The following is a 24,129-nucleotide window of genomic DNA, read 5'->3' as shown; positions in this document are numbered from 1 at the left end:
CAAATGTCTGTTTTGTCTCCGCAGAGACGGGTTAGAAGACCCTCTGGACGACGCCGGCCTCGTCCAGCAGCAGTTAGACCAGCTATCCACCATCGGCAGGTGCGAGTACGAGAAGACGTGCGCTCTGCTCGTCCAGCTGTTCGACCAGGCAGCGCAGACGTACCAGGAGCTGCTACAGTCCACCAACTCAAGCGCTGCTGACATCACTGTGCAGGAAGGTACGCCAGGAGTAAAGTCTCCTCATCGGTCATGTGTTGTTGAGGAACGACGGACGAGTTGCAGGGCTCAGTTTTCTTCTGTTCTGCGTGCAGGTCGGTTAACATGGCTGGTTTATATCATCGGGGCGGTAATCGGTGGACGGGTGTCGTTTGCCAGTACGGACGAGCAGGACGCCATGGACGGAGAATTAGTCTGTCGGTAAGAAACTGTCCATTAGACTCCCTGAAAATCTCTAAAAAGACGAGGCTGTAACTCACATTAGTTTATTTTGTTTACTTCAGGGTGCTCCAGCTGATGAACCTGACAGACTCTCGGCTCGCTCAGGCCGGCAACGAGAGGCTGGAGCTCGCCATGCTCAGCTTCTTTGAACAGTTCAGAAAGATCTACATTGGCGACCAGGTGCAGAAATCATCAAAGGTAAGCCCCCGAGCGGGCTCCGCCCTCCCTCAGTAACCCTGCACAGTCTGCTGCCAACGGGGGGCCAGTTGATGCGAGCGAGCAGGTCTTTTGTCTTCAGTTTCTGCTGATGCTGCAGTTTTTTCAGAGACGCATCGCCGGTGCTGTCGGGTGGTTCACGCTGACTGATTTGTGTCTCTTTCTTTGGGGTCAAAGCTGCAAAATGTGATCATCTCAGATAAGTGGAGTGAAGTAGAAACTGTGTCGGTTGTTTGGTAGATTCAGTACAGAAACAACCCGATTACCTGTCAGTCGGTACCAAATAGGCCACCATAGTTACCACCAGTCCAACAGCACAAATGCAGGAGGTTAAGTTAAGACGAAAAGTCACTGAGAAGTCTTCAAAGGTTCGACTTAGTTTGGATTCATGTGGAAGAGTTGAAGCCTAAATAAATGTCTGTGTGGAAAGAAAAGTTCCCTCTTTCAGTTTGTAGGTTTTACTTATCAGGACATAATAAAATAATAATAATAATTACAATTTTATCAGGTCTTAAACTAAGGTACAAACAGCCTCAGCAGAGCAGCATTTGATATATCATCCATCTCATTACTTACTGGACAAAACTGAGCTGAATGATGATCTGTATTCGGACAACTAAAGCTTGTTCCATCCTCCACGAGAAGTCTCGAGGCTGCAAGAACAAGAAAAAACGTCTTCTTCGTCAGGTCCATCCATCCTCCAGGAGAAGCAGGTCTGCAGTGGGGAGGGATCAGTGCGGGGGGCGATGTCTGCTTTATGTGCAATGGTTGTTACCTCTGGCGCCAGGTTATGTTTTTCCCGCCGTCTTTGTGCTCAAGATAACTCAAAAGTTTACGGACGGATTTTTATAAAACGTTTCAAGAGTTGTTGCAAATGTAAAAATGAAGAACTGATTAAACTTTGGTGCTGATCCGGATCACCGTTTGGATCCGGGAATGTTTTAAAAGGATTCGTTAACATTGTGCTTGGTGGAGGTTTCCGCTCTCTGAGTGCTTTTCTAGGTTTTTTTTTTCTTTGTTTTTTTTAACCTGTCCTTTCCAGCATCTCAGCATACAGAACAGCAATCTGCGTGCCATATTTTTGCCAGACAGATTTGCTGTGTCAAGGGAGACATCTCATGTATATAGCTGCCCTTGATAGTCTGAATATTTTTATTATTATTATAAATTTTTTTATTTTATTTTGCAATCTTCATCAGTCTTAATATGGCCGTGCTGGACCTGGCAGGGGAAGAGGGGAAAAAAAAAGAAGATGAAGGGAGAAAAAGAGAGCGAGAAAAGAAAGGCATGTCTAAGCTGCTAAAGTTACTAGTTCTAGTTTCAGATTTAACAAGAAACTTTGTCCGCGGTCGGGCAGATTGTGCATGCGGGTGTTTTAATGCCACATGTAAAAATGTTGGTACTTTCTCACCACCTCGATCAGCTGTTTTATCAAAACAATCCGTTTTACCTGCAACAGCAAAAACATGGAAACAGCAACTCTGCTTCATTCTTTCTCCGTGTTAACCACGCCCACCCCACATGTCCGACCAATCACACGATACTTCTCGCAGCCCCGCAAGAAAAAAGTTCTGCCAGCCCGATGTATCGAGAACTGTCTTCAAACACGTCCGCGAGAAGAAAATGACGTCATTTTCTTCTCAGAGCCTCGGGAACAAGAAAAAAGTTCTCACTTCTCGTGGAGGATGGAACAAGTTTAAGACCACCCTCGTGGCTTCCAGAGGAGTTCAGAGGTTAAATAGCAGCCAGGTGGCGCTAATCAGATTGATTATCAGATCTAATCCAGGAGTGTCAAACTCCAGTCCTCTAGAGCCTGCAGGTTTTTGTTGTGTCCTTGCACCAACACACCTGATTCAAATCAAATGGGTCCAACCTGTTCATTCATTTCAGTCAGGCATGTTGGAGCAGGGAGACAACATAAACCTGCAGGATACTGGTCCTTAGGACTGGACTTTGACACCTGTGATCTTATCAAACATCCAGTCAGAATTAAAATGCTTCAAGTGATTTAAATCTTTTCCAGTCGGATCAGCAAGAAGTTGTTTCTGTGGCAGATGAATGATAAGATGACCTTAATAGTCTCACAGGTGACAGAAAATTCTCTTTACCTGCTCCAGCGCGCTTGAAAATGATGATGGATTGTGTCAGATAAAACATGTTTATGGGGAACTGAGGGACCGTCGAGCCTCTTGATGGTCAAAATGTTCAAAATAAAACATAAATCTTAATTTTATTCCACATTAGTCAGCATTGGCCATGTCAGAAGGATTATTAGAGCTGTCCATCATGCAAATGAACTGATCAGATCACTTTATCTACCGTCCACAAACCCTGAATCTCTAGTCAGACGGATTTCAATAGAATAGACATTTTTTCATGTAAACACTGTGAACATCTCTGTAAACCAGTGGACATCCCATTCCCAGCAGGTTTAGTCCAGGATCAGAGAAACTGCAACAAACCCAAGAGCTCCAGCTCAGCGTCTCCAGGCCTCAGTTAGCACGTTCCATGTTGAACTTCATGCCTGTCTGGCTCAATTGAAAAGAGGTCGTGTGGAACTGAAGCAGCCTTTGAGTTAAAATTGGGACACGAAGCTTCGTTTCATGGTGATAATCTGATGTTGCTTCATACCTCAGAAGCAAAAGAGTCTGTTTGTGCCTGTACGGGTGAAATGTGATTTCAGCCAAAGACAAAAAGCAGCATCAGCAGAGCTGTTGGACGTGTTCGTGTTGGGTGGTTCCTACTTCCTATTAACTTATCCCTTTGTGGTCCTGCTCATCCCCTCTGAAATATAACCCCGGTAGTTGTGTGTGACTGTACATCACGTCCTCCTCTGAACCCTGACCACCAGTTTTTCACAAACAGAACTAAACGCTGTGATTTTATTCGGCTCATCCAGGATGGAAGTCGGCAGAATTTCCTGATGTTGGCTTCCTCGTAGTTAAACGGGGTCCATCTTGTGTCTGATTCAGACGTTTTAGAGATCTTTAAATGATTAAGTTTCTGATTAAAAGTTTCGTAATGTTTATCTTGTAAATTGTTTCCTTTTTTATTTGTTTTTAAATTGTTTATATGTTTGTTTTTAAGCTTTATCGACGACTATCAGAAGTGCTGGGTCTGAACGACGAGACGATGGTACTCAGTGTCTTTATAGGGAAAATGTGAGTAATCAGATTACTTATGTCTTCATTTCAGGTAAGATTTTAACATGATGATAACGAGACAAGTAACTCTTAATTTACTTGTATTGGTAAATATTGGTTTTCTAATGATGATGTAATCAATGGCCAAACTAATCTCGTTAAAAAAGATTTATTAACAAAACTTTAACTTGAGATTGTAAACTGTACAATCTGTAGGTGTGATCTGGAGTTTGAAAACAGACAAAATGCAAGAAAATAAAGTTCAGTTTAAAAAGACAAAATGTGTATTTAATCGAATAAAAAAATGTCCGGCTCATCTTCATCAGCTGATGGATCTTGTTGTCATGGCAACAACCCCGTCACATGACTAAAATTTGGTTGAAGTGGTAATATGGGACCATATCTGGACAAAGGGCCTGTCTTGATGAATGTGATGCTACTGGTCTCCATGGTAACGGATCAAACTCCAGCTGCTGATGGAGCCAGTGGGAGGCTGCAGATAGATAATCGATTTCTTTCTTGAAAAGGAGGACATTAATATGTCGACAATTACATTTAATTTGACTAAAATCAAGTTTTAATCATTTACAACTCAGACGGTCACATTTAGATCAGTGATTTATTTATTTATTTTCCTCTTTCAGCATTACAAACTTGAAGTACTGGGGCCAGTGTGAACCAATCACCTCCAAGACACTCCAGCTGCTGAATGACCTCTCTCTAGGATATCCTTTGTTGATTTAGTTTAATTGAAACAGGCAGCAGAGCTTTTGTGGTGGATAATGTTTGAAAAACACATTTTTAATCAGTTGTACACTGAAAATATAAAAATGATGAAGAGTTTATAAAGTTTCAAGACCTAGATTTTTGTCGTCTGTGTGTCCTCATGTTGTTCTTCATCATCTGCAGTTTAACCCTTGAAAAGCTGCTAAATCAGCAGCAACCCTGCTCGCTATCGCTTATAGTATCAACAGTTTCTAAGGATCTGTAAAGTGTATTTCTGTGGGGTAAATTGTGACGGTTAACTTGTCTTTTGGGTAATATGTGAATGTTTTCCAGGTGTTTATGTCCCAACCAGATACTTTACAATCCAGCCATTTACTATTTTCATAGTAAAAAATGACACTATGCTACTATGTTACTAAGAGATCTCTAGTTTGACTCAGAAAGCAAGATAATACCACTTTTGTGTCTTAAATGAAGAATAAAATAGTCCTTTATGGCTGGAATAATGGCAAAATGATGATTTTGATGTACAAGTTGGTTTTGTAAGAATAGCAGGATAAATAGCTGTAAAAGGCAGAAACACCTGAAGGAAAAGGTGTAAATATCTAAATAGTTTGTCGTGTGCAGGGGCTGATCACATGCTAAACGGTGGAGAACATTTTCATTATGCATTTGTATTTCTGATGCTCGCTGGTGGGTGTGCGCGTACTCTCCTTGACTTCATATCTGTGCACGTACAGCAGTGTGAGGAAGCTGGTGAAGCTCAGTGCTGTTCAGTTCATGCTGAACAACCACACCGTGAGTATTTACAGTGTCGTTTCATCCTTATTTAAACATCAAACATCTCATTTAATCCAGATTACTTATGTAGCTTTAATTCCACTTGTGCTGTTAATTATAACCCAGATCTGAGCTGGTTATGATAATTGTGCTTTTGCTGGAAAGACAATCTGTGTAAGATGGTTGTTTTTGTTGTTTGTCTGACAGAGTGAACACTTCTCCTTCCTGGGAGTAAACAACCAGTCCAACCTCAGCGACATGAGGTGTCGGACCACCTTCTACACGGCACTGGGACGCCTGCTGATGGTCGATTTAGGTAAATGCAGAAGCTGATGTCTAGCCAGTCTGAATAAAGCTCAGCCTAACCTGATTTATTTAAAAAAATCTATAATACAAATAAATAAAATCAGGGGTCAAAATCAAAGTAAATGGGACTCAGAGGATTCATTCACTGATGCAAACTAACAGATCTCTGATCAGCTGAAGGAACTCCTTTTAATTAAACCAAACTCTTCTGAACACACACTGCGGATATGAAATATCCCAGTTACCTTCCAGTTGTCTACATAGTTATTAGAATAGTGGCAACGTAACTTCAACATAACAGAACCAGTTCTGGCCGTTCTTGCAGGACGTGAGGTTTCTGACTTGTGACAAAAACTAAGCAAACGGATACAAAAATTATCTCCGTTTATTAAACAAGCAATAAAAAAAAAAAGCCTTACGTGTTGCGTCCACAAAACTACGGCGACTACTTTAACAAACAAAATATAAACAAAAATTTTTTCCTCTATTTACGGTCAGAAAAACTGCAGCTCCTCGTCCCGCTCCATTTACAAAACCACTGAACATACGCACTGCAGCGCACGCTCTCTTCACCGTCCTAATGCAGGACGTTAAAAGGAGCTTAAAATAGGCAATTTAACTAGGACATAGAAAGACAAAAATATCATTAAAACTGTACAAAACCTAGCAAAAGTTTCCATAGCAGGATAAATAATACATTACATATAAATAAAAAATGGTTCAACATAAACATAACTTTTACATCAAATCAAACTTTATTTGTATAGCACTTTTCATGCTTAAAAACAACAGAAAGTGCTTCACATAATAAAACAATTTACATCAAAATAGATGGCTCTAATAAATACATGGCTCTGAGATTAACATCTGGCGTCATGGTGGGAACATCTTACAGAGGAGGTAGCAGGAGAGGGTGGAGCTTTGTCTGTTGCTCCCAGCTGCATCTCGGGAGAGATTGTAAATATAAACCTGAAGAAGGATGATCATTAAAGAGCAATCTGATGTAGGTGAGCTGCAGCTTTGATTGATTTTTATCATCACGCCTCGGGACAAAACTTCTGCTCCATAGCTGCTGCTGTTCACTGTTAGTTTCGGTGCAGGAAACACAACCACAGAATCTGACAGTGAAGTTGATTCAGTTGTGAAACTTGTAATATGGGGGGGGATTTGCTTTATATGTGTGTGGGGTCCAGCTAAAGGGTTTACTGGTCACTGAGCCAGATTAAAGATGAATAAAGCATCAATAAAGTTTTTTTTTTTTTTTAGATGTGTGCAGCTCTAAAAACCAAAGAAAAAGCTGCATCTGTTTCTGAAGAAGCATCAGGCTGAGAATAAAGTTACTGACCAATGAGAAGCGAGAGAGCGAGGGCGTCCGCGTTTGACCTGCACCTGGAGGCTGTCCTCAACAAGATTCTTTCATTGTTGTTACCAAAAACTACTGATACGAGACACAATTGTGTATTTAAAAGAAAGCAAAACAGGGCAGATGTTTGCAGCTTGTTGAGCAGTCGGCTCGTACACAAAGACCAGACGTCTTCCATGCAGCTGGCTCAGGTTTCAAGGTCACCCCCTCTTTCTCTGACCTACTTACTTTTCAAGCAACTGTCCAATAAAACCATTCAGAGCCAAAAAATGGGGAATATATTTTCCTGTAGCATGTTTAAAAGTTTAAATACCCACCACATAATTAGACGCATTTCCCTAAAAGACTGAGGTCACATCATAAAACATAACCCTGAAGAGGAAAACGCAGGGCACCAGTCTGCTGCCACACTGGCTCTTATCAAGATTAATCCAAGCTGTGTTACTCCAGTCCGTGCACATTCAGTCTGTAATAAATGCTTGTTGTCCCGACAAGACCTGCATTCATCTCAGTACTCTCCTGCAGTTTAAGTATTCAGCTCAGGTTCTGCCATTTCTAACGTCCGGTGAAGGTGTGATGAAGGTGTTTTTGTGATGAAGGCAGCAGCTGGTTGGCTTGGTTCATGTCATCTCGGTCTAAATGTATCGTAGAAGGACGTTTTACAGCTTTACAGTGTTCAGTTACCTCTCCACGCCATCAACGTAGTCTTCATGTGATGTCTTCATGTGATCGCACTGTGACAAAACCCCGGTGGAGTAACCATACAGTAAAAACCATTGTGCGTCCTGCGTTTAGGTGAGGACGAGGACCAGTTTGAACAGTTCATGCTGCCTCTGACGGCTGCGTTTGAAGCCGTGGCTCAGATGCTGAGTACAAACACATTCAACGAGCAGGAAGCAAAGGTGAGACATGCACGTTAACAAGCTCAAACTGACACACGTTGTGCTCACACACCAGCGAGTTAAATCATTCTCTTCTCCTGCAGAGGACTTTGGTGGGTTTGGTCCGAGACCTGCGAGGAATCGCGTTCGCGTTTAACGCTAAGACGAGCTTCATGATGCTGTTCGACTGGATGTATCCTCAGCAGACGCTCCTTCTTCTGATGTGTCAATAAATGTCAATAAATAAAAGTTTTATTTGTGATATTATGCATGAAGAAGTGTCCTTAACCTGCTCCGTAGATATCCAGCATACATGCCCATCCTGCAGCGAGCCATCGAGCTTTGGTACCACGACCCGGCCTGCACCACACCTGTCCTCAAACTCATGGCTGAGCTCGTTCATAACAGGTAGACATGCTCCGCCACGCCGCTGCTTGCTTCAGTCTGCCTGCTCTTCCAGCAGAGGGCGCTCTCAGACTTTTTCCCAGCTTATTCACAACAGTAGAGGATTTAACAAACATGTGGACCTGCCTGCTCTTCAGCTGATCCTAAACATTTTGCAGCTGATGAAGTGATGTCTGAACAGCCAGACAGTTTCCGTAGAGCCAGATCACGGCGTTGCTCTTTGTTCCAGCGTGTTGTTAAAGATTAATGCCCCAATCTGAAGTTCTGCTTGCAGTTCAAAGGAAGATCTAAAGAGCAGGTGATATAAATACATCTGACAACGTCCGGTAAAGCACTGGTTCCCAAACTTCATCAACGACAACACTGTCAAGCCCCCCCCCAATCCCGTCACATGAACCAAAGAAACGTACTAAGAAATACTTCATGAGGTTTAGTGACTGTATTGTAGTTAAAACCACGTCAGTGTCAGTATTATGATCCATTCTTCTGCTTTTAAACTCCTTCAGGTGAGCAGAGTTCTTAATGAGACGGGTGCTGCTTCAGTAAAACAGCTCTGCTAGTTATGATAGTTTATTTTATTGTTTATTTCTAAAGTAACCTGCGGGATTTTCTTTGTATTCATGATGAAAAATCCCCAAGTGGTCTTGTACCTTGTTTGGCTTCATACTTCATAATATTAGAATATACTATTTTGATACATGCTAAAGACTGTGGTCTCTTCATTACCCTTCATTGATTATTACTATAACTTGACTTTTACCTGGTCAAGCAGGAGCAGATATGCTGCTTCATATTTTCTACTCTTGTTGATTTATCATCATTCATCATTGATACATTTACAAATTTGTCCAGTGCCAAAACCCCCCTTGTGATGACCCTGGGCCCCCCAGTTTGGGAACTACTGCGTTAAAGGGTGTTAATGGACGGCTCTATCAGACTGTAATCCAGCACAGTGTTCTCTGGTAGCAGAGATGTAACACTTTGTCCCTCCGACGTCCTTCCTTTCTGTTTGGGCAGATCCCAGAGGCTTCAGTTTGACGTGTCATCACCAAACGGCATCCTGCTGTTCAGAGAAACCAGCAAGATGATCACGACCTACGGTACCTTAACCTGACCCGTGAAACCCACCTCTCACCCTCTGAGACTTTGTTTCTCCTGTCCTGGAAGCTTAAAGTGAAACTTGTCATTTTTTCCAGGTAATCGCATCCTGACTCTTGGGGAAGTGCCGAAGGACCAGGTGTACGGCGTGAAGCTGAAGGGCGTCAGCGTGTGCTTCGCCATGTTGAAAGCGGTGCTCAGCGGGAACTACGTCAACTTCGGGGTCTTCCGTCTGTACGGCGACGATGCTCTGGACAACGCCTTGCAGACCTTCATCAAACTACTGCTGTCCATCCCTCACAGCGACTTACTGGTACGTTGCTCCCCGCGGTTTGTGGTGCTGCTGAAAGCTGATTTCTGACCCGCTTCAGGCTGAATCCTGCCGGTAATGCAGCAGAAATCGTCAAGGCTCAGCAGGAATCGATGGATTTGTTTTATCTGTCTTTACGGTTTCCTGTCAAACAAACTAGAGAAGCTCGACGAGACCCACTGTGCTCTGATTGGTCAGCTCCAGTGGCCCCGCCCACAAATTGGTTTACATAGTTACGTTGAAGTTGAGTTTTTCTGCACAGTAACCATGGTTACAGCTTCAAGAAACACACAAAACAAAAATATGGCTGTTTTGAATTAAATACATAGTTAATTTTTCATGTTTTGGATTTTTATTAGTGATTAAAAAACATTTAAACATTTTTTTTTTACATGATTTAACTTTTAGTGACGTGCTGTACTACTTTTAATATTAATAATATTTGACCATTTATTTAACTTGTTCCTTAATAATATATACAAAATGTTGTCATATTTATATATAATGTATTGTTTAACCATATAGTTGCATCATTTTTACTCTTCATCACCAAGACAAACTTAATAATTACTTGATAATTAAATGCATCAAAATATGTTAAATAATATCATATGATATGAAATTAAATTAAATAATAATAAATTAAATAAAAAAGATACTTGATTAATCCCCAAAGGGAAATTCAATTGGATATAATATGGAATATTATAATATAAATATGACATAATATTACTATATTAATATTACTATAAAATATGATATATTCATATTAATTAATTGGTAGTGTATAGATTGGATTTTTTTAAAAAATAATTATTCACAGAACGTACTGCACATAAATGAACATAAGTTGTAAATGTAAAATGTAAACCTGCACAGTTAGCGCTGATGCTAATTCATATCTGCCGTCTCAAATAACTTAAATAATTTCAACATATAAATAAACAAGGTGCGCAGGGGAGGTAAAATACAAACTGGTTGAAGTTTATTTTCTGTGAAGTTCATGATTTAAAGTGTGAAAGTTACATTTAATATTTTAAGTACATGAGGGTGAAATGTAGTTTTAAGGATACAAGATAAAACAAAAATACTATTTATCAATTAAAACACAAAATTACCGTTCAGTCACACATAAGTGGACAAACAAAGTCAGACACATAATAGTAAACATATCCTGTATGAAACATGGCAACAGACACAAAGCAAGGCTGATGTGTGCAGATACGGACCACTGTGCATGGCAGGCTTCAGAAAAGAGCCCGTTGGGAAGGATGTAGGTGTCAGGAAATCTGGCATCTGTCGAGAACGTCGGGTGGAACGCAGAAATCCCACCGAGGAATCGCAACAAGCTGGATGTTGGTGTAACTTGTGGGTTCTGGTCTGCAGGACTATCCGAAGCTCAGCCAGTCCTTCTATTCCCTGCTGGAGGTGCTGACGCAGGACCACATGAACTTCATCGCCAGCCTGGAGCCGCACGTGGTCATGTACATCCTGTCGTCGATATCGGAAGGCCTCACGGCGCTCGGTAAAGCAGGAAGCCAGTTGACGACTTTTGTCTGTGTGTCCTGTCATGGTTTCTACATCTCTGTGTGTGTGTGTGTGTGTGTGTGTGTGTGTGTGTTTCAGACACGATGGTGTGCACAGGCTGCTGCTCCAGTCTGGACCACATCGTCACCTACCTGTTCAAGCAGCTGTCGCGCTCCACCAAGAAGCGCCCGGCTCCCATGGCGACGGACGACCGCTTCCTGCACATCATGCAGCAGCACCCGGAGATGATCCAGCAGGTGGAACTCAGCTTAGACGTTAGTGCTGGGTGGGAGGCAGAGAACAGAGACTAAACCTGCTTTGTGTGTGTGTGTGTGTGTGTGTGTGTGGCGCAGATGCTGTCCACCGTGTTGAACATCATCATCTTCGAGGACTGCAGGAACCAGTGGTCGATGTCGCGGCCTTTGTTAGGCCTCATTCTGCTCAACGAGAAGGTAGACCCGGCCTGCAGGCGCAGCTCACGGCTAACGCTTACCTGCGTGTTAATGTGTGTGTGTGTGTTTGTGTGTGTCTGCAGTATTTTGCTGACCTGAGAAACAGCATCGTCAACAGTCAGCCTCCTGAGAAGCAGCAAGCCATGCACTTATGTTTCGAGAACTTGATGGAGGGGATAGAGAGAAATCTGCTCACAAAAAACCGGGACAGGTGGGTCGTTGATTCCTTATGGTGTCGTCTGTAATTCCTGCTTATATTCCTTCACGTCCCAACTAGTCTACTAGTTTTCTGTAGGAATCGATGGATTTGTTTTATCTGTCTTTACGGTTTCCTGTCAAACAAACTAGAGAAGCTCAACGAGACCCACTGTGCTCTGATTGGTCAGCTCCAGTGACCCTGCCCACAAATTGGTTTACGTAGTTACGTTGAGTTTTTCTGCACAGTAACCATGGTTACAGCTTCAAGAAACACACAAAACAAAAATATGGCTGTTTTGAATTAAATACATAGTTAATTTTTCATGTTTTGGATTTTTATTAGTGATTAAAAAACATTTAAACATTTTTTTTTTACATGATTTAACTTTTAGTGACGTGCTGTACTACTTTTAATATTAATAATATTTGACCATTTATTTAACTTGTTCCTTAATAATATATACAAAATGTTGTCATATTTATATATAATGTATTGTTTAACCATATAGTTGCATCATTTTTACTCTTCATCACCAAGACAAACTTAATAATTACTTGATAATTAAATGCATCAAAATATGTTAAATAATATCATATGATATGAAATTAAATTAAATAATAATAAATTAAATAAAAAAAACACTTGATTAATCCCCAAAGGGAAATTTAATAGGATATAATATGGAAAATTATATAAATATGACATCATATTAATATCACTATAAAATAGCTGGAAGAGAGTGTCTCAGGTAGAAACTGAACGATCATCATCCTCTAGTTAAAACTAGCAAGGCTGTTTTTTTGTTACTTCTCCAGTTAACAGATTTTAAGTACAACGTTTACTAAAACGACCTGCTTCTATCAGGCGTTCTTCTCGTAGTTTTACTGTTTAACTGTTTGATCAGTGTTACAACAACACACACTGCTGGGTACGGTTGTAGTTGACCTGCTGGTCTGGACTGTGTGGAACAAGATCTTCAAGTCAGACTGAACTGATCCTGAAGCCACTTCAGAACCTTAAAAAAAAACTCTTCCCATCAGAAACACACATCTTTAGAGGTTTTATCTTCAGTGTTTGTGTTGTTTCACTAAATCCTGATGCTTGGAAGTCCTCTGTCTACTTTCTGAAGTCTGTTTCAAGCAGCGGTCAGTTTAAAAAGCGACCTGAACAAGGCTGCAGACAGGACGTGAACTCGCTGTTCACGTCTACAGACAGCAGCTGATGAAAGAGGAAATAGAGAAATAAAAAGGTTGAGAACTTGTTCAGGAGCTACGGTGTGCAAAGTGCTTGCTAAAGGAATAAAGGTTGCTAATGCGGACTGTTGTCATGTTGAATTATCTACTGATGGTATGAGAGGCGAGTGGAACGCAGCGTTCACACTCATATTATCAACCAATCAGATGTTGATCGGGCCTCGGAAAAGGCTAGACCACAGGTACGCTGGAGCAGAGATGACTGACAAATGCTAAACGTAGACTACGTTACATCAGTTATGTCAGCTGTAGGGAGGGCATATTGCAATCAAACATGTTTATTAAGGTGTTAGTGTTCATACGTAGCTTCTTATTTGTGAAACATTCATTCTGTTTGAGAAAATGCAAGTAAAGATGGTTTTATTGGAACTTTTTGGTATCCAGAGCACTTTAGACCTGGTCTGGCTGAAGATTTCCTCTTATTTTCTGAACCGTTTGTTCAGATTAAGTGTCTTGGAGAAGCAGATAGTTCTGCTTCTTTGATGCCTCATATTTTCTGACGTGCCGTCTGTGCTGCTGCTCATCACGCGTCGCGGCAGAACGTGTCCACGTAGAGCCAGTGGCAGATTCAGGAGATTTGGGGCCCCAGGCAAAGGCAGGCATGGGGCCCTACAGTAAATATTGCACTTTCTACTCCACTAATGTATATTATTTTCATTGCTGGTTACATATTTCAGACCCTTTCTGCTCAGTGGAAACCAAGTGTCCCCAAAATAATGATAATATGTAGTAATATTTGTGATAAAACTGAAAGTGAATTTATAAGCCAAAACTCTAGTATCATGGAAGCCCTGCTGGAAAATGCATCATGTAACAAATTGCATGTCACAGGAAAAACTAGTGATGCAAATATAAAAGAAATGCTTCAACTGCCCAACAGTAAATTAATTAATTTAAAATAATAAGTTTGTGGAAAAACATCATTTATGCAGCCCACATAATATAATAATCATTCTGCTGGCAGTTTAGCAAATACATTTTAATCAAAAACATAATTTATGTTAGTAATAAGTAACTAATTAATAAATAACCATAAGTGTTTGACAAGTTATATGGGGCCCTAAAGAACTGGGAGCCTAGGCAACCGCCTAGTTCTGCCTAATGGGAAGTCCGCCCCTGCATAGAGCAGAGCATTTAGTTTTTGAACACTGACGGAGGGGAGGAAGAAATGTTCAGCTTGGTGGAGCTGAAGTTGGCTTCTGATTTGTCATTTACACAAAGGGCCGTTCCACTGTTTTTTGGGGAACTTTGAACACTTCAGACCCGGTCCTCTTAAAAAACCACAAGATCACGGTTCAGATCTGGGCTGAGTTATTCTACAGGGAACGCAGGGTCGGTGTCCTGCAGGCTTTCCAAGCGTCCCCGCTGCAACACACCTGATTCAGATCAGTGTGTGTGTAGCAGACGTGTGCAGAGCTTGTCAGGTGTGTTGCAGCAGGGTCACATGGAAAACCTGCAGAACACCGGTCCTGAAGGACCAGGTATGACGATCCCTGATCTAGATTTATTAATACGTAGCTTCTTATTTCTATATATTCTTATTTCTAGCTTCTTTATTCTATAAAGCCCTGCGATGGACTGGTGAGCTGTCCAGGGTGTACCCTGCCTGTCGCCCAAAGCCGGCTGGGATAGGCTCCAGCTTCCCGCGACCCTGAATTGGATTAAATGGTTTAGAAAATGAATGAATGAATGAGCTTCTTATTTGTAAAACATTCATTCTGTTTGTAAAAATGCAAGTAAAGATGGTTTTATGGGAACTTTTTGGCACTTTAGACCAGGTCAGGTCATTTTCTGAACCGTTTGTTTCGATTAGCTGGAGCCTATCCCAGCGACCAAAGCGAGATTTCTCCTGTTGAAATCTTGACTTAATTATTCTACAGAGCATGAAAATCTATGACTACACAGCTTCTGGTTTGTAAAACATTTATTATGTTTGTGAAAATGCAAATAAGTCTCGTTTTATTTCCTTTATGATCGAAGCCGAGACCCACACAGAGGAGTCACACCGCCTCCTCGTTTCAGCACGTTTCAGTGCTGATGTAGACTTTGAGTTTCCACACTCGATGCTTCACCTGTGAACTGCTGTGTGTGTGTGTGTGTGTGTGTGTGTGTGTGTGTGTGTGTGTGTGCGCAGGTTCACGCAGAATCTGTCGGTGTTCAGGAGGGAAGTGAACGACAGCATGAAGAACTCGACGTATGGCGTCAACAGCAACGACATGATGAGCTGACATTCCACACAGCAGAGTCTCACCCAGCTGCAGACGGAGCTCACCCATTCCCTCACCCCTCCTTCGCTGTCTCACAGCCTCCACCTTCTCTGCATCCGCCAACCCCCTCCTTCCCTCCCTCCCTCCTTGGGCCCGGATGCCTAGGGATCATCTCCCCACCCCGACACAACATTGGTTCAACTCCCCGCCTCCTTTTTTGATATAAGCATATATAAATATATACAGATCTATTTTAAAGCCAGTCTGCGTTGGAGTGACTCGTCTGGCTGTTTTAACAGGAGGGGGGAGGAGGGGAGGGGGGGGTTGCATGTCTACGCACTCAAAATCACTGAAGAAGAAGAAGGCGCGAGTGCTGCGGCTGTAAACGGAGGCCGACGGGGGACAAACGCCGGTAAACGTAGTAATCCGCTTCTGCCTGCCTTGTATAGAAAACACACACAGAAAAAAAAAACCAAGTGTACATTTCTTTTCGTAACATTTTGAACAATGTTTATAATGATGGAATTTAAAACACCAAGATGAGTTGAAGAAAAACAAACGAAAACAAACAAAAAACACGTGTGATTGAGCTTTTTACAGTGTAGTGAGTTAGTGGAAACTGTCTGTCTGCGTGGGGAGCGAGCTTTCCACGGGAGGAAAACAAAGGGGGGGGGGGGGGGGGGGGTGAAAGGGGGTGAGCGCTCCTGCTGCAGAGCTGCCGCCGTTAACAGGAAGCAGAGGTACACACACTAACAGAAAGGGAGAGTCCGAGCGCCCATGTTGTACATTTTTCTAAGTCTCTGCTTGAAGTGATGTAAATAGTCCCGCAGCTGCAGGCTGGCGGCGCTTCTCACGGACAATTCTGCTGCGTTTCCTCCCGCCGGGTCGCAATGTGGGTCCTAAAATATCAGCCTGCCAAGATGTAGCCAGAAAAAGCCAATAGAAACTCATCGTTTTTTTGTTTTTGTTTTTTTTAAAGGTAAAAGGTCAAATAAATACTAATCTGAGCTTCTTCACATGATTAATAACTAGTTCTGAGTTGCATGTTTCCTGATTAAACCAGTTATCAGCAAATACACAGAATAATCGGTAAAACTAAATAAAACCCGTAAAAACCAGCAAAGGTCAACTTGATGTGGTCAGATATTCACAATTTATTCAACTTGTTATTTATCTAAGAAACGGCAGATCACACACACATGTCAAAGATTCTTACATCTGAAGGTTAGAAAACACGTTTTCTTCTCCTTCACAGAAACACTCGTCTGTCTCAAAAGCGTCGGATAAACGTCTTTATATTTAAGGCTTATAAAGTCATATGAGACTGATTAGTGGATTCCAGAAGTGACAGAAACATTCAGGAAGGATCAGGTTTACCGACACACAGGAGCTAATATGTTCCCAGACTTCTGACTGATGCAGAAACACATTTAAGATGAAACTTTTACACATCTAATGCGCCTAAAGTTCAGATTTATTTGACCTTTTTCTACCAACCAGTCCAACATCTTTAAGTAATTCTACAATATCTGATCATTTGCATAAAAACGGCTGCTTTCAAGCTGCAGATCTAAAGTTTCTGGCTGCTGCTGATGCATCCGACTCGCCGCTCCAGAGGAGGAATGAAGTCTTCAAAGTGCTCCAGGAGCAGCTGAAGGACTAAAACCAGACAAATAAAAAATGCAACGTTTATTTCTTAAAGATTCCCCTGTTTTGTTTTTGTTTTTATTGATCAGTGATTATGCACATATCTCTGTCTGGGTGGGTTTGACCTGCAGCTGGGGGGGGGGGGGAGAAACAGCAGAACTTTCCTTTAACACGCTGGTCGGCGCGCGCCCGCTGCTCGCTCGACGTGTAAGCAACATGGTCGTGGCTACATTTTCCCCTCTGGTAGGCTCGGTGCAGTTTCCACCATCTTGTTTACACTCTGGATTCCTGGGACCAGTTTTGGGATGGCCCCCCCTTTTAGGTCCTGCAGCGGAGTCCTTTGGTGTGTGCGTTGTTGTGTTTGTTTGTGTGTGTGTGTGTGTGTGTGTGTGTAGAGTGGCTCTCTGTTGCCTGGTGTGTGTGTGTGGGTGGGTGGTGTCTCATGGTGAACCTGCGATGGAGCTCAAACAGCCAAGGTGTGTGTGTGTGTGTGTGTGTGCGCCAGAATTCAGGACAGACTCAGAATAGTCATGAAGGGAAACCAGCATGGAGACTTTGGATCGCCTGAAGGAGTCCGGTTGGGCGTGAAACCCGGGAAGAACCTCGGCGGAAGCGGACGGTGTAAAGGAGTCTTTAAGCAACGTGTTCCTCTACGATGTTGCTGCTAACTGTTTGTGACAACTAGCTCATCTCTAACCATGTCAGCACTCACGGATGTTCCTAAGTTTTGGTTTGTGTCCCTGATGTGAATGTTTTGGGTCCATAGAGTGAATAGCTGTTTGAGTTGTTTGGATGTCTGCTACATATAGTGTAAGCATTGTGACTGCAAATAAACCTCATTGATTTTTACAGCGCCAATCTCCTCATGCTCTTTATTCTGTCGCGTGTTCGCTCTGCAACATGCCACAGCTTTAATGTAAGCATGAGCTGATGCATGGAAGACATTTAGTTTTAAAGAGTGTGGATTATTTCACATCTTTTACTTAGAAGTGGTTTTAGATAAATGTGTGCAGAACTTCTAATATATACTTTATTTTCCCAAAAAAATGTTGATGCATTTGACAAGACATGTTTACAAAGTTAAATTATTTCATCCTTTGATAAACAAGTTTATGCAAATGAGCATGCATAAGAACACACGTCAACTTATATACTTCCATATGCATGTACATTTATTACAAATAGATATAATGTATAGATTTAAACATGCATGCATCTATACTGTGTAAGTATATACATGCATATGTGTGTATATGTATACACATGTATATAGAGTCGTACGTACAGCTCAGCATAAATAGATTAAATAGATTGCAGATGTGGGCGAGCCTCATATGACAGCCTGCAAGTGTCCGGAGTTTCTTCTGCAACACACCTGACACATTCAGACTTAATTAGCAGAGCTTGACATTAAACTGCACTAGTCTGCTAATTAGTCATTGATAAGAGCTGGGTGTGCTGCAGCAAAGAAACTGCAAGCACATGCAGCACTGCAGCCCTTGACGACGGGAGTTGCCCACCCTGCATTAATTTATACCTGAGAAAATATTTGAGCAGTGGTGTCCAGCTCTGGTCCTCAAGGGCCACAATCCTGCAGGTTTTCCATGGATCCCTCTTCCAGCACACCCGACTCAGACTAATAACTCACTATGCAGAACTTCATTGGCTGTTGGATCCATTTAAAGAAAGCCAGGTGTGTTGGAGCAGGGATACATTGAAACCCTGCAGGACAGCAGCGCTCAGTTTGAGCAGATGGATGTTTTGATGACCTCTAGTGGTCATTAGTGGTATTACATGCAGCTTTTACCCATTTCTACATTTGATGCAGTTTTCTCTTGGCAGGAGCAGGTGTTGTTCCACCAGATACGTGTCTGTAAACACCAACAAACAACCCTTCCAGTCCAGCAGACGCTTCGTTCTTACGGCGGATGAGTTGATTTTTTTCTAACCTGTTCTGAGTTGTTTCTGTACCGTTACGGCAGAGGAAAAACCAGCTACAAGGACGACGTTCAACTCAAACACGAAAACATTAAAAGGGATTTGAAGAAGACTTTTTATTCCTTCTGTAAACACAAAAAAAATTGCAACTTAAAATACACGAGCATTGAAAATAGGCACAAGGGAAATTTACAGTAAATACAAAAAAGCGGCTTTGTGAGCGGTTCTGTGCCTTTTTTCTTTCTCGGATGCTTCGACTCTTTGATTTATGACAGACGAACCGTCAGGACTGGCAGAATGGGACTTCTGGCTGCTGGTGATTGCAGCTGGATGGGGTTTTACTGGTTTTCTATGAAGACTAGCTCTTTGACCGTTTAGATGTGAAGACGACGTCGTTGTAGCCTTCTCTGTTGCGAGCGATCTCGATGGCGAAGAACTGGACCCTGGTGGCTGAAAACAACAATGAAGCTACATCTAATCACCGTTTCTAACAAAGTTAACCTCCAATCTGAAGGTCAGACTCACCAAATATGGTGTTCTCCTCGGTGTAGTCCTTCTCACAGTCCAGGCGCAGCAGAGTGCCGTAGTTAAAATCCTCCACCAGGCCCTCAAACTGGTTGCAGAACGGACGCCACCGCTGCACACACAAGCAGGCGCAGTTCAGTTTTATTGTTGCGTCACAACGTTTGGGGTTAATCTGGAACAAACTGACCTCTTTGGCCTCGTCGGACTTCAGGTCGTCTTCTTTCAGCTGCTTCACGTCCAGCTCTTTAAAGGTTTCCCTGAAGCTGGAGTAGATTTTGTCGTCCAGCTTCGTCAGCTTCAGGAACTTTGGTTCGACGGATGAAATGAGCTGCAAGTAGAAAAGACGGGAATCCTCACCAGTCAGGCTGCAGATTATCATTACAGATAAAGTGTTGAGGAAATGGCGTTTTTAAGGCGGAAATGCTACTTTTGAGTTAATGAAGGTGACGAGCTGCTAAACAGAGAAGATAAAAGGGAAATTAATTAGAAGAAAAAACCTGATTCGACTGCTGAAAACTCATTTTATCAGTTTGAAAAGCTTGAAATGATGAAAAGTTGGAACAACTGATGATAAAGAAGAAAGAAATCTGTGGATCATTTACCTGCTTCCAGATTGTTGAAGCTAACGGGACTTGTGGGAAATACGTACTGCAGTCGTGCTGCTTATTATTTAATGATGCTTTAAATAAAAGACTGAAAGGTGATCAAAGGTTCTTTAGTTTTACAGCAAGTCCTGATCCAGCCTTCGTCTTCCTTAGATTTTCCTTTCAAGTTGACAGACTTTCTTAGATTTTAAAGTGGTCTCGATCAATAGTTCTTCAGGCTTTCTGGGGGTCTTTCACATTTTCTTTGGTCATTTTCTCCTTTTTTTTTTTCCAGTCCAAGTCCAGTTCTTGTACCTGATCATTTTCAGAGTGATAAACTGTTGTTTAAGCTACTTAACACTGACCTGTGAGTCATTCATTCATAAAAAGGCTCCAAACTAAAGTGTTGTGCTAGTAGAACCGACAACCAACCCATTTTAAACTGGTTTTTTAAAGTGGAACTATTATGTGCATTTCAGGCTAATTTATTTTTATTTCTGAGACCAGAAGGGCTGGGATTGATCGAGTTATTGTCACAAATGGCTTTATTTACTTCAGACCGACCCTCTCCGTAGGCTGTCAGATCAGCCTGCGGGCAAAACGAGTGGATTGAGACTCTTCCGCATTAAGCCCCGCCTCCCGCCACTGCACTACATCGGGAGCGCGCACCGCACCTGCTTTCGCCGTCATTGTAACATCTCATAAACAGAAGGATTAGGCTCATATGAACTCAATAAAAAAAAAACAAAATACAATGTCAACACATAGCATGCAGCCCTACATGTTGGAACCTGAATCAGAGCCTGAAAACGAAGTGGAAAACAGCAACCCACAGCAACGAATGCAGCAGGATGTCTCTCTTTGGTAAACTCACCAGCCATAGTTGGAAATAACTTTATCCCACGTTTTCCACCCGCCTGATGTATTTGTACATGCCCTTGTTAACCAGTAGAAGGTAACCAATCACCGAACCTTATCCCCCGGGACGTCACAAGGATTTCCAAGTAGAAAAAACTCTCTATAACGACGCGTTTTCCGTCGCCATGGAAACCAAACGGAGAGAGTGCTGGAACTCAAACTTAAACATGCGTTCAGATAAAAAACGGTGTCATTCACATGTCTGATGAGGATTCAACACTGTAACACTGTAGAAAGCTCAGAAAACTCCAAATACCAGAATAACACCCCTGTAAGCTCTGTTCTCTTAGCAGCCTGTCAGAAGGACACATAGTTTGTTCCCATTTCATCCGCTGCATTTATGAAAAATCGTAATAAAGCAGCAACAAGGCGATTCCCAAACACCTGCTGGCTGAAAACGTGGCACATCTCAGGATGGCGAGAAGAAACTGGACAAGTGAAGGACAAAAGAAGAAGTGACCTGAATCATCAGAAAAGGATGTTCTTGAGAAATCCAAATGCAACCAAGACCTGAACCAGGACCTAACAGATGCATCTGGGCATTCAGTTGATCCGAAGCCTCATCTGAAATGGTCTCCATGGAAACGTGGCTGTCAAGAAGCCGTTCTTAAGGAAGGGGAACATGGAGAAAAGGCACATGAAGCCAGAACGGCCTGAAAACCAGTGCTAATAGGTCTGATGGAGGGAGACTGGACCTGAATGTGACTGATGCAGAGCGGACACAAAGCAGCCAACATCCATGGAAGCGTTCTGGAAAGTCTTTTAGGAAACCTGGAGAATTAATCCTGAAGATCACCAAAAGAAACTACGATAAAGTTCCTCTGAGAGGGTTCGGAGTGTGAGGAGAAGAAGACGGATCAGACCAAAACTTCCCTTTCAGCTCAGGAGATTCAAAGCATTTCCACTGATGGGCCTGTAGGGAATGGGAATTTCACGTCACCAACTGTGCATCAGGGTCACCGCCGCCATGTAGGCGCCTACGGTAACTTCCAGTAGTACTTAGTGCATCTGCGATTGGTTCAAGTGTTTGTTTTGGAAACAATTTAGACAAAAAAAGGAGTTTTTTTGTTGTTGTGTTATGGGATGCTCCAGCGCCTCACATAATAGAAAATGGAAAAAAGAGACCTGGAGTAACTTTTCAATTAAATTCAACTTTATTCATACAATGCTACTTCACAACAAAGTGTTGCCTCAGGGTACAAATCACCGCGTCGTCGTTATTCTCCTGTTTAAAGACACGCAGGTCCTGCACCATCTCTTTGTGAAATGGACATGAGCTTCCTAAACGGATCTGCTGTCTCCATACTTGCATCACAAACAGGTAAGCAAAGACGTTTCTATGGCAACCTATTGTATTTTTACATGTTGTTGCTCCATGTTTTGGGTTCTCTGATACGGTTGTTTAACATGTCAGCATGTTGTCTGTAGCAGCACTCCATGTCTCAACTCATGATGCATGGATGGAATAAACTATTGTTTACTTTACGGTAGGTGCCTTCATGGCTCGCTTGACCGTAAAACCCGCAGATGTGGACATGTGTGTGTGTGTGTGTGTAAACTACAACAAACCGGTACATTACATTGAAGTAAACCTCAGCGTGGTTATAGGCCTTCATCGCCCACATGACTTCAAGCCGGGGCTGAAAGTAAACACAAAGGTCTGGATTCATTAAAACGGCGCTGAACCAATTTATTAAATATCTGTTGAAATATTCAGAACATCACATGATGCAACACATGGCCCGAGATGAAAAACATCACTTTTATCAGAGTGCAGCAGCTTCTCTTTTTGTCTTCTGATAAGGCTGAACATCTGATGATGATGATGATGATGATGTGCACTTACATCATTTCCATAAGCTTCTGCTGGCAGAGACAGAGCATGTGCAGCTGCTGAGGCTCCCTCCACTCCCTGTAAACACACAAACACAACATGTTTACACCTGCAGCGTCTGGAGCCTCGTTTTAGAATCAGAAAGACTTTTATTGCCATTTTCTTTGAACAATTCACAGACTAGGAACTTGTTTTGGTGAATGATAAAAAATAATAGTAAAAACACTGAATAATAGTATAAATGTAGAAATACAGCTATTTTACAACTATTTTACAAATAAGGTAAGGGCATGCAGAGAAATTAACATATACACGTACACTTTTTGTTAAAAAATATATAATAAAAGTAAAGGTAAAAGTAATTTTGTATGTAGACATGCAGATATGTACAGTATGAACAGTGGCATCCAAACAACCGTGCAAATTAGTAGTGCAATAGATGAAGTGATGTGACATGACTTATTTAAGTGATTGGAGTTACAAAATGTCCAGCTCAGGTATTATTAGTGTTCAGAGGGGAAAAACTGTTTTTTTTTGCCCTCCTTCACTGGCACCTAAATATATAAAGTATAATCATTGTATTTATGTGATCAGAACAGAGGTTAAGCAAGCATATGTTTACATATACTCCCTCATATACCTGTGATCAATCTGATCTATTGTCACCTTTATTGTGATTAATAAAACAACAATAGATGAGTTCAGGTTCTGGAAACAGCTGATTACATTACAACAGTCTAAACAACAAAACCGGTTAATGGTTTAAATAAGCACTAAGTATTGATATAATATATTAGAGGATGACATTAAGGACACGTGACTCTTCACAGATGTTTATCCACGCTTCAGCCTCCCCACGTGTTTATCTTTCCAGCTAGCTACCGTTAGCCGCATATGCTAACTACCGCCATGCTGTCGTAAAACATCAACTTTCGTGTATTTTGTTGTGTTAGGCTCGTTTCAGACGCTTAATTTGAGGTGCTTGTTGACAGAAATGATATTGAATCATAACAAAATGGTTTTAGATCCAGTTTGAAATCCTACCAGAGCGGCTAGTCCGTTGTCCGACGCCATGTCTGTAAAATAAAGATCGTCTATCAAAATGATGTCTTACTGCTTTGCTGTAACATGAACTCAAAACATGCGCTTGGTCGCCATTTTGCCCTGTCAAAAGTACTGAAACAACTGATTATTAATTCATTTGTGCGTAAAAAAAAAAAAAAAAAAGATTAAAGATTATTTCAGGAGTAGTAAATATTGAACATCTCTGTTATTAGAATGGTATATATCTAACTCAAAATCATGGTACTAATGAATGACTCCCATGAACGAAGAGTGATCGCTCTTCATTTCTGAGAAAAGATCTCTGGACTAAACTT

The 24,129-nt window shown here is 41.8% G+C and overlaps 2 protein-coding genes across 2 annotated transcripts in view; one reads left to right on the top strand and one right to left on the bottom strand.

Annotated features, from left to right (window-relative positions):
* The window catches only part of xpo7 (exportin 7), a 44,249-nt gene extending 28,360 nt beyond the window's left edge, over nt 1–15,889 (top strand). The window contains exons 12-28 of the mRNA XM_079256467.1: nt 25–218; nt 312–417; nt 501–636; nt 3,742–3,815; nt 4,442–4,522; nt 5,258–5,321; nt 5,511–5,619; nt 7,768–7,874; nt 7,958–8,046; nt 8,154–8,261; nt 9,276–9,358; nt 9,455–9,669; nt 11,053–11,191; nt 11,293–11,450; nt 11,547–11,645; nt 11,729–11,856; nt 15,232–15,889. Of these exons, the coding sequence (XP_079112593.1) occupies nt 25–218; nt 312–417; nt 501–636; nt 3,742–3,815; nt 4,442–4,522; nt 5,258–5,321; nt 5,511–5,619; nt 7,768–7,874; nt 7,958–8,046; nt 8,154–8,261; nt 9,276–9,358; nt 9,455–9,669; nt 11,053–11,191; nt 11,293–11,450; nt 11,547–11,645; nt 11,729–11,856; nt 15,232–15,325 (1,984 nt within the window). The 3' untranslated portion in view covers nt 15,326–15,889. The remainder of the gene's footprint in view (nt 1–24; nt 219–311; nt 418–500; nt 637–3,741; nt 3,816–4,441; nt 4,523–5,257; nt 5,322–5,510; nt 5,620–7,767; nt 7,875–7,957; nt 8,047–8,153; nt 8,262–9,275; nt 9,359–9,454; nt 9,670–11,052; nt 11,192–11,292; nt 11,451–11,546; nt 11,646–11,728; nt 11,857–15,231) is intronic.
* A 3,099-nt stretch (nt 15,890–18,988) lies between these two features.
* On the bottom strand, nt 18,989–23,833 carry pbdc1 (polysaccharide biosynthesis domain containing 1). Its single transcript, XM_079256757.1, has 6 exons — nt 23,795–23,833; nt 22,763–22,828; nt 22,497–22,556; nt 19,602–19,742; nt 19,415–19,526; nt 18,989–19,339 (listed from the first exon to the last, which is right to left on the bottom strand). Exons 1-6 carry the CDS (start codon nt 23,822–23,824, stop codon nt 19,248–19,250), a joined length of 501 nt encoding a protein of 166 aa, XP_079112883.1. The 5' UTR covers nt 23,825–23,833; the 3' UTR covers nt 18,989–19,247.
* Between the last annotated feature and the right edge of the window lie 296 nt (nt 23,834–24,129).

Source organism: Telmatherina bonti (genome assembly GCF_933228915.1).
Source record: "Telmatherina bonti genome assembly, chromosome: 17".
In the NCBI taxonomy this organism is placed as follows: Eukaryota; Metazoa; Chordata; class Actinopteri; order Atheriniformes; family Telmatherinidae; genus Telmatherina; species Telmatherina bonti.
This window is presented reverse-complemented; position numbering and strand designations above follow the sequence as displayed.